This window comes from Coffea eugenioides, chromosome 2 (assembly GCF_003713205.1).
Source record: "Coffea eugenioides isolate CCC68of chromosome 2, Ceug_1.0, whole genome shotgun sequence".
Classification (NCBI taxonomy): domain Eukaryota; kingdom Viridiplantae; phylum Streptophyta; class Magnoliopsida; order Gentianales; family Rubiaceae; genus Coffea; species Coffea eugenioides.
Genome location: NC_040036.1, coordinates 6,759,540 through 6,772,071, shown reverse-complemented (window position 1 = coordinate 6,772,071; position 12,532 = coordinate 6,759,540). Strand labels below are relative to the sequence as shown.

The window sequence follows — 12,532 nt, the reverse complement described above, 5'->3', positions numbered from 1 at the left end:
TGTTCTGATCACTCTTTAAGAGTCTAGTCTAGGCTCGTAGTACATAATTTAGCTGAAAGAATATGTGAAAAAAATAGTAATTGCTTTTATGCAAGTAACTGAGTACCATGCAGAGTCATCGTTCAAATGTTCCATTTATGAGTTTGGGTCACTAACACTTGCCTGAATCGGAATAGGTTCGGTTCTGTGAGACCCTCCCCCTTTCAATGTCCAAGTCCATACTCCAAACCGAAGAGATTCTTATGAAATATCTAAACTAGTACTTTTTTTAACATGGGATCCTAAAACGGTCGTGACATCAACTACATATCCTCTTAATTAAGCAGGTTTGTCCAACTCAAATTTGCGGAGTTTTGTGTGAGGATACTAGAGTTATAGTGTTGTAAACCTTCAAACTTCAATAATTTAGCCTAGAATCCCCAAGGGTTTCAGTCGATCGTGCTCGTGCCCGGATGCTTACGCCAAAATTACTTCTTGCCATTTTCGTCTGAACAAATTTTCAACACATCCTGCATTTTTTTCTTTATTATGAAATCGACTTGATGGTACTTTTAACCTCACAAATGTGAAATTCTATTCAGAGTCTTGAGTTCAAATATGTTTTTGATTTGGTTTCGTTCTAGGGATTCTACACCTTACATGTCTAATGGAGAAAGAAAGGGGGAGCAGTGAATCAGAGACCTTATAAATTGCCTTAGCAATTTGACCATTGCTTTTGAAGAACTAATTAATGAGTCGAAATTAGAAGAATGGTTCTAAGGTTTGAATTGTTTGTAACGCACTTTACCTTAGAAGTTTTAGAGCTTTTTTTTTTTTTTAAAAAAAAAAGTGACAGAATTCGAATTTGGATTCTTTCCTACACTCCCTCTCTGGAGTTATCTAATCTATCTCCCCAGAAGCCTTAAAGTTTACACATCAGTTATAGCATTGTGTCGCATGGACATGCCTCGAGGAGTGAATAACATACTAGTAGTATTTGACTATGATCCGCTCAATTGAGTAAAAGAAGTCAACAGAAAATTGAGAGCTAGGTTAATAGGGAATTAATCAAAATTACTACTTTAGGGCTCGGCTGCTTAACTACTTTTTTTTTTAGTGAATACATGATAGTTGATACACCAGTAACACCACCTTGACTTTGTTAAATTATAAGGATAAAAAGTTTTGCCTCTGATAGGAACTTGGACCGAATGTACCCTACATTACAACGTATACAAACCTGATCCTGAATCATTAGGTCTCCCACTAAACCCCCCCCCCCCCACCCATCCCCAAAGCTAAAACTTGTTTAATGGCTGTTCTTTTTCCAAAAGAATTAAAGATAAGCAGCAACAAAATGTTAAATTGATGGGATCCCTCCTAACTTTTACTATAGCATATCCCTACTACAGGTGGTCAGAGTCAAAAAGAGACAATGGGCTCTGAGACAGGGAGGATGTTTTCATGGAAATAAAAAGTTAAAAACCACTGAAGCTGAGTCATGAGTGTGTGAAAAACGACCCTTCTTTTCCCCATTAAGATTAACGTAATTTTGCTAATGATAACGAGACTGTCAGCAATGCAATTTATTTGCTAAGCATGCAGTGGTATTTTACGACAAGAAACTTGCTTTTCTTAAGGGTCATATCCATCATCTAACGTGGTACAGTACTATAGTCTTTGGTAGGTCATCTTCCATCATTTCACGGGAATGTTACACAAAATGCTCAAATGCTTGCCGCCCATTTGACAAATGAGTTTTTTTTGGATGTTTGATTAAAATTTTATTGTAATTTAGTGTATAAGTTGTAGAAAGAAAATTTTAGATGTAAAACTTTTTTTTTTCTTTCCTTTCCTCTTCTTCTTCCTCACCTCACAAGCAACAGCGATAGTTTTTTTCTTTCCTCTCACCCCCTCTTCTCCCTCTTCCTCTCCTCCTTCCTCCTCCCTCCCCCTCTCCCCGCAGAGCGAAGAAGAGGGGGGGAGAGAGGTGGAAGGAGGAGAGGAAGAGGGAGAAGAGAAAGGGGGAAAAAAAAACAGAGAGAAGCTACTTTTGCCGGTTAGAAAGTTGTTAAAAAATTAGTAGAAGGAAAATTAGGCAAAAAACAGCCTTCCAAACATGCCCTGCATTTAACTGCAAAGGCTGGTGGCTTTTACGCTTTGTCATTATGTATTTTTTCTTTTTCTTTTTCTTTTTTACCTATTATCTCGTACATATTCAAGCTGTTGGAATTGGGGTTGGAGTAAATCAGCAGAAAATAATCATGTTTAGAAACAGAATGCTATCTTCAGGGCTACGTTCTTGTTTCAATTCTTAATCGTGAAAACATTATCAGTAAGTTACTACTTCCAAGTTTTCCAAGTGTATAATGGTCATTAATTAGCAATCATGAATGATTACAAAGACAGGCAAACAATTGACGTATTTCAAATTGACAGTTTTTTTCTTTGAAATTTTAACTAATCAATGAGTGAAAATAAACAAAGTACCGAAAGAAAAGTCAGATAATATATATATATTTCATTCATTAGCTTGCAATTTACTCAGATTTAATTTTTTGTTGACTTTTTATTTTCTGTTGTTTTAGGATGTACATGAAAGATACACCAGAATATTAAAAATAAGAGGAAGGAAATAAACTTTTGAAAATATAATTAAAAAATTTCAAGTTCATTTTGAAGATAAGAAAAAAATATATAAAAAGTTTTGAGAAGCTTACATGTTAGGAGAATAACAGGATTAATATTCTAGATACATAGGATGGCTCAAGTAATGATGCACAATTCTATCATTATATAACGACTCATTATTGGGAAAATGTACAGATATGATTGTGTTAAAAAAATTACTCCCTCTGCCCCATTTTTTATAGCCTTGATTTTTTAAATTACAATAACACTTTTGATGGAAAGTTGTACTGTTTAAAGCATGAATTAAAGCAATTATTGAATAAGGTATGTTATATTCATTGATAACAAAATATATTGGTTGTGTTTGGATTGCATTTTCCGTCATTTTTCATGAAAAAATTACTGTAGCGATTTGATATGTGGAAGGGAAAAAGGTGATAGAGAAATGTGATCACGGAAAACGACAATATTTTCCAACGGAAACAAGCAATCCAAGCATGGCCTAAGTGCATTTTAGAAAAATTAAAAATTAACTATAGTGTTCAATTGAAAAGTGGATTATAATTTAGAACGGATGAAAAAAAGAAATGGTCTACCTTATGAACTCTCATTAAGATGTATTTTAAATATTAATTTTTTAGAAATACAATATTAATTAGCGATAAATGCAATGGAATTAATTAGAGATGTGTATATATGCAAGAAAAACTAGTAATTGTTAGTACGTGTATAAATGCAAGGGAATTAATTAGAAAAAGTGTATAAATGTAAGAAAAAATAATAATTATTAATATGTGTATATACATGTAGGTTGGGTGGAATGTAAATGTGTTAACGTGTTAGATAAATTCAAAAATAAAATAAGACTATTAAAGTGGGATGAAAGGAGTACATTAATCAGCATTAAATATTTTCGCTTTTTGGGTGGGAACCATCTTTCAATGTAAAATCTAAAAAAGAGAAATAAAAAGAGAAAAATTGCTCTGATGCTATTGAGTGCATCGTTAATTCCTGGGTCAAATAAATTCTATGCATAATTTTGTAGGATTGACCAAACTGTATACTGATTACTACCAAAAAAAGGAAGCGTAAAAGAGTAAAAAACCCACAATAATGAGTATACAGTCATGAGCGAACCCAAGCTCCCTGACTAATAAAATCCGTCAGTGTCTCAGAAACTGAAAGACAACAACATACGAGAGAATTAAACGAGGAAACAGTTGAGAGGTAGATTTCGCGTTTCATCGCCTTCTTCACTTCTCCAGAGCTTAATAAAAGAGTAAGAAAGTATCCTTTCTTTTTCCTGTTGAAAACCAGGGTCTCATCCTGCAAACCTCTTGCTCGTTATAACTCTTTCCTCTGCCCAAACGTCTTGATTCATGAATGGAGATTGGAGATAGTATCTAGACTGGAAAAGAAAAGATACGGAGCCCTTTAGGCCTGTTTAGTCATTAGTGTACGCAAGAAGCGAACTTTGTTTGTGGGCAATTCCATTTTTCGAGTTCACTTGATCAAAAAGTTGATGTGTTTTGTCTTTGCCTTTGCTAGTAGAGCCCATTGTATTGTCTCAGACAGATTAAAGGGTGCATTTATTGGTGGATAGCCATAGATTGGAAGAGTGGTGAAAGAAAGATCTCTGCTGGTGAAAATTGTTGAAGGGCATTTACTACTTTCCTGGCTGGTCTCTGACTGACCTTGGAAAACAACTTTCTGAGAAGTAGTGACCGCCGACTGAAATCTGTACAAATAATACAGCACTGACCTCTGCCACTGTCCTAGAAAAAGGTAAACTAGGGGTCAAATCTCTGATTATCTTTACTACTTAAAGTGGTTAAGATGATAGTTATTTTCGTACTCATGTACATTCTTTGGCTATACTTTTTAGCTGTATTTACAGGACTTATTTGGCCTAAAGTGGTGATACACCCCTCCAAGAGCTGAAGGTGGAGGACTTTTTTGTCTGAGAGTTCGGTTTGGTGGTATTTCTCTTGTTTTGTCACGAAGAAGTGTGGGTTAGTTTTAACTTGTTCCAGTTTCAGAGTTTCAGAGAAGGGAAAAAGCAATGGTGCCACAGAAACAAGCTGAAGAAGCTATTGTCGCTGGGGACGTAAGTGTGAATGACGGAACTGACGGAGGAGAGGAAGGAAGAGTAGATCATGAGCCTATCCATAGGTTCAAAAGCTTATTCTGGCATGGAGGCTCTGTTTATGATGCTTGGTTCAGCTGCGCCTCAAATCAGGTTATAATTCTGAAATTACCCTCCACACATTGTTAAAGTTTTTTTTTTTACAAGCAGAATTCTATTTCGATAGTGCCTAAAGAAAAACAGAAAATACGAAAGAAATAAAAATCGAGTATTGGCTTTATTTGATCGCAGGTGGCACAGGTTCTATTGACTTTGCCATACTCTTTCTCCCAACTGGGAATGCTTTCAGGAGTTATTCTGCAGGTATTTTATGGTTTGTTAGGCAGCTGGACTGCTTATCTGATCAGTGTCCTCTATGTTGAGTACCGGACCAGAAAGGAGAAGGAGAATGTCAGCTTCAAAAACCATGTTATTCAGGTTAGCTCTATATGCGAATCTGCAAACATTTCTGGGGAACCCGAAAATCCGTCTATGCCTTTTTCCCCACTAACTGAATAAATAGTTAAATACTAACACCATTATAGTCTGCAAGCAGTTTAAGAATATGCTTTTTTTTTTTTCAAACAAACTAGAGTGTTCCTACCTGTCTACGCAGTGGTACGAGGTGTTGGATGGTTTATTGGGTCCACAATGGAAAGCTGTTGGATTAGCTTTTAATTGCACTTTCCTCCTGTTTGGTTCTGTTATACAGCTTATAGCTTGTGCAAGGTCAGTCTATCTTTAATCATCAGACTTGGCAAAAGGCCAATTTCTCTTTTTTGATTTGCTAGGCTGTTAGCACTTTCTTTAGATTTTGCAAATTTTGATTACAAAGTTTGGTTAAGTTTTTTATCTTAGTTTACTTATCTTGTTATTCTTGTAAGTGCAGCAATATATATTACATTAATGATCGATTGGACAAGAGAACATGGACATACATATTTGGGGCGTGTTGTGCAACTACCGTGTTCATCCCCTCGTTTCACAACTACAGGATTTGGTCATTTTTGGGTCTGGGCATGACCACTTTTACTGCATGGTACCTGGCTATTGCGGCCCTTATTCATGGCCAGGTATGATGGAAACGATGCTGATCATCACTAACTTTTTTGCTCGGAAATTGTTGTTAAATCAGCAATTACTTTTCTCTTTTGTAGGTTGATGGGGTAAAACATTCTGGCCCAACAAAACTGGTATTGTATTTTACTGGTGCCACCAACGTACTTTACACTTTCGGTGGTCATGCTGTCACTGTGTGAGTAGTTTCTTCAACTCTGCGGGGGAATTTCCATATGTAAAACCCCTTTGGAAATCTTTTGTCTTTTAACAGTTCTTTATACTGGGAAATCTTCTTATCAAGTAAGAGCACACATGTTTGCAGATCTGGTATAAGACCACTAACATTAACTATGCTCCTTAATTGAACAAGTTTTAAAAAGACTATTTGAAGAGCAATTTAGAGATGTTTTATCAGAAAGCTGATTATTTATCTATCAGGTAAAGATATTAGAAGGCGCTACACATGAGTACTTCCTCGATAAAATGCATGTGCTTTGGTATTAAAATTGAGTTGTTACATGTATCAGTTGTTTATGAAGATCATGATCCTTGTAGGATAAATGGAGACTAAATCTATCCTGGAAACAAGCGTTATTCTGCAGGATGAATACAATCTCTAAAGCATTTATTCGCCTGTCATTTGGAATGGGACTGTAACGTTATCAGTTCAATTATATGGACAGGCTTATATTCATTAGGTTTGTTGTGATATATGTCAAGCTGATGGTGAATATAGCAAGTATCTAAAACACAAGTCAGATGTCCCACTTTTCTGTTTGTCTTGACAGGTGACAGTATAAAATACAAATCGGTCATGGATTAATGTACTAATGCAAGAGTCTTGGTTCCTTCAGGGAGATCATGCATGCAATGTGGAAGCCGCGGAAATTCAAGTACGTGTATCTGTTTGCGACCATCTACGTCTTCACACTAACAATTCCATCGGCTGCTGCTGTTTATTGGGCCTTTGGTGACCAGCTCCTTGACCATGCAAATGCCTTCTCACTACTTCCTCGCACTGGTTTTCGTGATGCAGCTGTTATTCTAATGCTAATCCATCAGGTCTTTAGTCACTATTTCTTTGACTAAATTCTCACATTTGACTAGTGTAATTGATGATTATTTTAATTAAATGGCTCTGATGCAGTTCATAACATTTGGATTTGCTTGCACCCCTCTGTATTTTGTGTGGGAAAAAGTGGTAAGGATGCACGACACAAAAAGCATGTTTAAGGGCATTGGTCAGGATACCGTGGTAATACCAATTTGGTTCCTGGCCATAATATTTCCCTTCTTTGGGCCAATCAATTCAGCTGTGGGAGCACTTTTAGTCAGCTTCACCGTCTACATTATCCCTTCTCTTGCACATATGCTTACTTACCGAAAGGCCTCAGCGCGGCAGGTAACTGTTCCATTCTCTTTTGGCTTTCATTACTTGGATGCTTTTTACTTGCTGGAACTGTCCCCCTTGGTTATTGACTATCCACGATTGGTACACCATATGTTTGGCTAACCCTTGTGTCGAAATTGACTGTGACTGGTTAGCCATGGAGCATTGCGAATTATAGTTTCAAAAATCAATTATTGGGAAATTATTTGGCATACGGACATTTCAAACTTCTGTAGGCATCAATGGTGGGGTTGAGCACTTTATCTTAAATAGTCAGCTAGCTCCTTCTAGCTTCTTTCTTGATTGTCACACCAGAAGAGTACATATAGGCTTCCACGACAGGTGATCGTAGTAAGAGCACATCCAAAAACGCTATAAATGGAGCCTTTAGATAGCTGGAGAGTATGAGCAACATCGACGTATCTAGTAAGATAAACAAGAGAAGATTCAGTGATCCCTGGGAGATTAGAAAAGCATCACTATCATTCATGTGAGGCAAATAGGAAAGCACAATTATGTGATATTGGCTAAGTCCCAATTTTAACTTTTTACTGGTTTAGATTTCAAGGGGACTCAGAAATAACCCCATGAATTTTACTCGCGGTTGAAAGAATCCATATCAGCAAATTTACGAGATAGGTTTGGTAGAGTTTCCTTGTCATTGGTTATTTGCAGCAGTCAGTCCTGCTAATGCTAGTCACATCCTACATTGAGCTGGCTAGCTGACCCACCAATACCTACTCTACTAGGGTTGCCAGATATATTGTTATCGTTGTCCACATTTTGTCATGCTATCTAATATGTATTGACAGACTACTTTCTTGGTTTGGCATCTTGAAGGAACTAGTAAGAGATTTTGCACGATAGCGTGGTAGTTTATTGCAGTTGTTTATGGACTATGAAATTTACGATACCCTGATCTTGGTTGTCCAGAATGCTGCAGAAAAGCCACCATTCTTCCTACCGAGCTGGACCGCCATGTTTGTTTTGAACACATTCGTGGTGGGATGGGTTTTCGTGGTTGGATTTGGATTCGGAGGGTGGGCAAGCATGAGCAACTTCATCAATCAGGTTGATTCATTTGGTCTGTTTGCGAAATGCTATCAGTGCAAGCCTCCTGCACATCATCACTGAGTCGGGATGCAATTAGCATCATACTAACCACCTCGCAATGTCCACTTGTGTGCGGTGTGCTGTTGTTTCTCCCAATATTTTTGTTCAGCATATATATGATCGATGCACTAGTCTCTAGTACTGGATGCTTGTTGATAATTTTTTAGGCTCAAACGCAAAATAGCCAAGTCTCTATTAGTAGTAATATCATCATTTATCACATAGTATGTAATAGATTTTGTTAAATTCTGAAGCTTGTACGACTAGGTTCTACAGGCTAGTTAGTAGTTAGTCAAAGTTTTAGCACGGCGTGGCATCTGCATTACATTATTGTCATTTGCCAACCCTTCAGTTCTTTGTCAATGAAGTTCTCAAGGCAAAGATTTTCTTGGGTCACCTCCTCTACCGTGTGATTGACACGACACTACTGCTATGTGTTGTCTTTACCCGGGTTCCGTTTGACAAGATAGTTTCTTTGATGCATCCACAAAGCTCGTGCCTGGAATTTATGCTAATACTTTGCAATATCCATTTCTGATTTAACTTGTAAAACTACATGATTCCTCCATGAACATTCAACTTATTATGAAACGTAGCTCATTAAGAAAAAAAAAAAAATTCTTGGAGACTTGTAAGGTCCAACACAATTAATGATTCCCCAGTGATACCGGTCCAAAGTGCAAAACTGGAGTCAGGGTTTACTGCTTGCTTGGCCCTAATCGTTTGCGGGAATTTGCGGGATGGGCTGGAAGTTAGGCGGATTTTCTCCCAGTTTCCAAAATAAAGTCGGCTAGCAATAATTTCCCGAAGACCAAGGAGCATGGAATCTTGGATCTCCGCCCAATTTCTTTGTGCCCAAGTACAGCCCTTGAAAGTAGACAGGACCGCTGCTTACTTATGGGTTGGCTTGACTCATCAGCAACCTCAAAATCCCAGCAACTCTTTGAATATCGCGCTGCACAAGTTATACTACTCCCAAATTTGCAAGAAGGCAGATAATGGAAAATGCTTTCAATCATTAAGGATAGTGTACAAAACTTTGCACAGTTTATGCAAACCAAAAATATGTAGTATATTATTATTGTTACCCGATAAATGAAATCACCTTCCCCAATTTTGCCCAGACGGCCGCTTTTGCCCATCTGGAGTGCTCAACTTCCATATTCCCTTCCCTTTTGTAGTTTCCCATTTCTCACGCATGGAATCAATCTGAACTCCATCTTTAGTCCTTCCCATGCCAAAGCTGTGAAGTGTGAACTAGTACTATACTTTTAACTTATTTGTGGTTCAGCTACTCCTCACCCTTCCTCCTAGAATTCAAAAACATGGCTCCCCCAAGAAATAGACGCAGAAAGGTCTATACTTTTACACTTGCCAACAGCATTTTGTTTTTTTAAATTTGTCTCTAATTTTTTCCTTCAAAGACTGGGCTTTTATGGGAAAGATTTTCCTTTGCAGGTTGGTTCGATGAGAATTGATGCCGCATTGGATTCTATGCGTCCGATGGGGTTCCCGGATGATGTTGTTCGCAAATCCATCAAAGACTTGCTCAAGGTTTCCAATGTTACTCGATTCCTTGTAACTAAATTCCCACGTATTTCGCTGCTGTTTTGAATGGGTTTTTTCTTCTTTTTTTTTCCCCCGTCAAGGTTTATGGGGAGGATGGATGGATTTTCATTGAGGAGGCTTCTTACAAGCTCCTCATTGAAACGATTATTGAAGGACAGCAAGAAGGCAGAGCAGGAAGAGATGATGGAAGTGGGAGTGGTGAAAAATCTGGATCACTAGAAGAGATGTGTGATAAGGAAGAGCGCTGCCAGGAACAAAAGTGTCTACCAGTGGAGATTGATGCTGAGAAAAGTCCAAGCAAAAATTCTCAGACCCACCATCATTTCATTTCCAAGGTAATGCCTTTTTTTTCCATTTATTTAGTAACTTTGCTGATTTTTTAATTAGAGCACTTGGAAGAGAAATTGATAGCGACTGTAAGGATTCATAGCATATGATTAGGTTATCAGCGTTTGATATTACTGCTTTGAGAAAGAAGGGGACCAAATCAGTCAAGTAATCCACACTTTTGGCCTTCAGAAGTCGGAGTCTTGATACCCCACAGAATTGCAATTTTATCTTTCAGTATGCATAACTCCAAATATCAGGATTTACTTATCAGAAAGAATTTGACAATTTCATTCTTTCAATTTGCATAACACCAATCATCGGAATTTACTTATCAGTGAAACTAAAATGACTTGCTGTCAAATTTGACAGAAACATCCTGTAAATACAGCATAAGTAATGTGTAGAATTGCTAATGTGAACGATTAGAGAAGTACCAATTGCTTGCAACAAGCCAATTAGCTTTATTGTGCTTGCTATTGAATTTTTTGTTCTGTTGGTTACCGTCAAATGTTCTGTCACAATTTTAAAGAGCTTAGAGCTTACTAAGTTTCTCCCTTCAGTTACGGATTTTCGAAATGTCAATGCTGATTTTCCATGAGAAAATTTTCTGAAGCAAAGGAAAATGACAGCTCTTCTGGTGTAATCGTGTTGAACTTTCTCTATATACAGTAATGACGCAGCAGACATCCCCGAAGAGTTCAGAGGTTTTTGGTAAAATAACTGTGTCTCTGCTACTTGGTAAAATTTGGGTTATATTGCTAATTGATCGTACCGTAGAATATGCACTCCCTTGTTGTGAAGAAGTGTTGAGAGTTTAGACGAATGCATCTGTACTTTTTGGGGGAGTTGGTGATTCATTAGTACTTTCTTACCTGTAGGGGCCTCTTGAAAAATTTGCATATACTTGATATAATCTGATTGGGATGTCTCCCTTGTATATATGATCTGCAGCATCCGATCAGAAGATTCAGAACTAACTTTTCTATTGATTTTCAGACCAATTTATAACTGCATTGTACCTTTTGCACCTTTAAAATCTGCATTGTATCTAAGCTATAACCAAGTCCTACTCATTGAAGGATGACTCTGGGCAACCTCAACTCGGTCCACCGGTGGACTTTGCTCCAACTTATTCTCCCATGGACCGTGTACCGACTAACCAAACACAAAAACCATCTTGTGGATGGCTCGATGCTGATGATGAGGAAGATTAGTTTCTATCGCTGCCTCCTGGTAATGGTGCTATTCCAAAATGATGTGGTCAATGGACAAATTGCCAATTATGATCTTCTGCAGTTTCGCTTTGCAGATATCTCTAACCCAAACTGATGTTACTAGTTAACTACTACGCAAACTTTAGATATTGGTGGTTATAGATGCGCTAATTACTGGCGCACCATCATCTACAGCTGTAAATATGACATCTTGCACCAGAAGTGCAGAAGTAAGTAGCTGCTCATGTTTCCTTAAGTAGCTGCTTATGTTTCTTTCTCCTTTGGGTTAGCCAGCATCTTATCAAGTTGATGTCAAATTCCCACATGCACAGTTGTGAATTTCCTGTTTCCTTCTTCAACTACTTAATAAATTTCGTTGCAGTGTAGCAAAACAGCATCTTGAATCAGGCCATGGAAATAGGATTTGGAGTAGGTTGGGCCAAATGCAGCCCCAGTACAATGTAAAAATTTGCAATATTTCTTTATGCAGCGGCTTATTGGACATGTTATAATCCTGGATTACATACGTGGTTGGTTAAGTCTCTCGTTCCCCCGCGGACCATAGGTACTTGGCAGAGCCCCAAAGGTAATTTTGTTGGAGATTACACTTTCCTGATTACGATGTTAAAAACTAGGAGGCAAATAGTAAACGACGCTGGGCATATGCTTTGAAGCTTTTCATATTGTACTTGTCATGTATATAATCTAGGCGTCTTGTTTTCCCCTTTTGCTCCCCACTAGAGCTATTTAATGCAGGGAAAATTTTTTTGCCAATGGTTACTGTGAAGATCACCACCACTGTCTTCTTATTTAGAGGGGTGAAAACAAGGAAGAAGCTGAAACGAAATACATCAACTAGTACTCCTTCAAGAAAAAAGAGAAAAACTACGAAGAAAACGTGCTTGGCACAAAAAGGAAAAAGAAGGGACCAGAAGTTTTATCAATTCTTTGTCCTTTTGTAAAAAGTGAAGTGAGCTAATTTTATTCCATATAAGAAGGATATGAAGTTGGATCAACTCTTTCTTGCTTCTCATTTGTGGCTGGAGAAGAATTAGCATGTTGGCCCTCTAGGATTTGTGATGCCAGCTGATACACATAACCTTTGTGAATTCAGCAAATGCT

General features: G+C 37.7%; 2 protein-coding genes across 9 annotated transcripts; both read left to right on the top strand.

The window, feature by feature from the left end:
- The first annotated feature begins 3,838 nt into the window (after positions 1-3,838).
- LOC113762230 (auxin transporter-like protein 2) lies at positions 3,839-8,574 on the top strand. Of its 4 annotated transcripts, none has more exons than XM_027305591.1 (10): positions 3,839-4,395; positions 4,508-4,553; positions 4,650-4,849; positions 4,988-5,173; positions 5,352-5,464; positions 5,625-5,808; positions 5,893-5,990; positions 6,649-6,856; positions 6,942-7,196; positions 8,118-8,574. In XM_027305591.1, exons 3-10 carry the CDS (start codon positions 4,673-4,675, stop codon positions 8,316-8,318), a joined length of 1,422 nt encoding a protein of 473 aa, XP_027161392.1. In that variant the 5' UTR covers positions 3,839-4,395; positions 4,508-4,553; positions 4,650-4,672; the 3' UTR covers positions 8,319-8,574. The 4 variants fall into 4 exon arrangements, with proteins under 4 accessions (XP_027161392.1, XP_027161389.1, XP_027161391.1 ...); XM_027305588.1 differs by having other exon boundaries at positions 4,496-4,553; positions 4,658-4,849; XM_027305590.1 differs by having other exon boundaries at positions 4,496-4,553.
- A 722-nt stretch (positions 8,575-9,296) lies between these two features.
- On the top strand, positions 9,297-12,532 carry LOC113762952. 5 transcript variants are annotated; one of them, XR_003467286.1, is made up of 5 exons: positions 9,301-9,652; positions 9,756-9,851; positions 9,947-10,201; positions 11,276-11,640; positions 11,901-12,532. XR_003467286.1 is itself a non-coding variant. In XM_027306607.1 (5 exons), the coding sequence occupies exons 1-4, from the start codon at positions 9,623-9,625 to the stop codon at positions 11,408-11,410; spliced, it is 516 nt and encodes a 171-aa protein (XP_027162408.1). In that variant the 5' UTR covers positions 9,301-9,622; the 3' UTR covers positions 11,411-11,429; positions 11,506-11,934. The 5 variants fall into 5 exon arrangements, 4 of the variants coding, with proteins under 4 accessions (XP_027162410.1, XP_027162408.1, XP_027162409.1 ...); XM_027306607.1 differs by having other exon boundaries at positions 11,276-11,429; positions 11,506-11,934; XM_027306608.1 differs by having other exon boundaries at positions 11,276-11,429; positions 11,493-11,934.

Coding starts and splice junctions, on each gene's coding strand:
- LOC113762952 (XM_027306607.1), top strand. CDS start 9,623: ATGGCTCCCCCAAGAAATAGACGCAGAAAG. Junction 9,653..9,755: donor CAAGAAATAGACGCAGAAAG/GTCTATACTTTT, acceptor TTTCCTTTGCAG/GTTGGTTCGATGAGAATTGA. Junction 10,202..11,275: donor ACCATCATTTCATTTCCAAG/GTAATGCCTTTT, acceptor TACTCATTGAAG/GATGACTCTGGGCAACCTCA.
- LOC113762230 (XM_027305589.1), top strand. CDS start 4,673: ATGGTGCCACAGAAACAAGCTGAAGAAGCTATTGTCGCTGGGGACGTA. Junction 5,465..5,624: donor CAGCTTATAGCTTGTGCAAG/GTCAGTCTATCT, acceptor TTGTAAGTGCAG/CAATATATATTACATTAATG. Junction 6,857..6,941: donor TTCTAATGCTAATCCATCAG/GTCTTTAGTCAC, acceptor GCTCTGATGCAG/TTCATAACATTTGGATTTGC.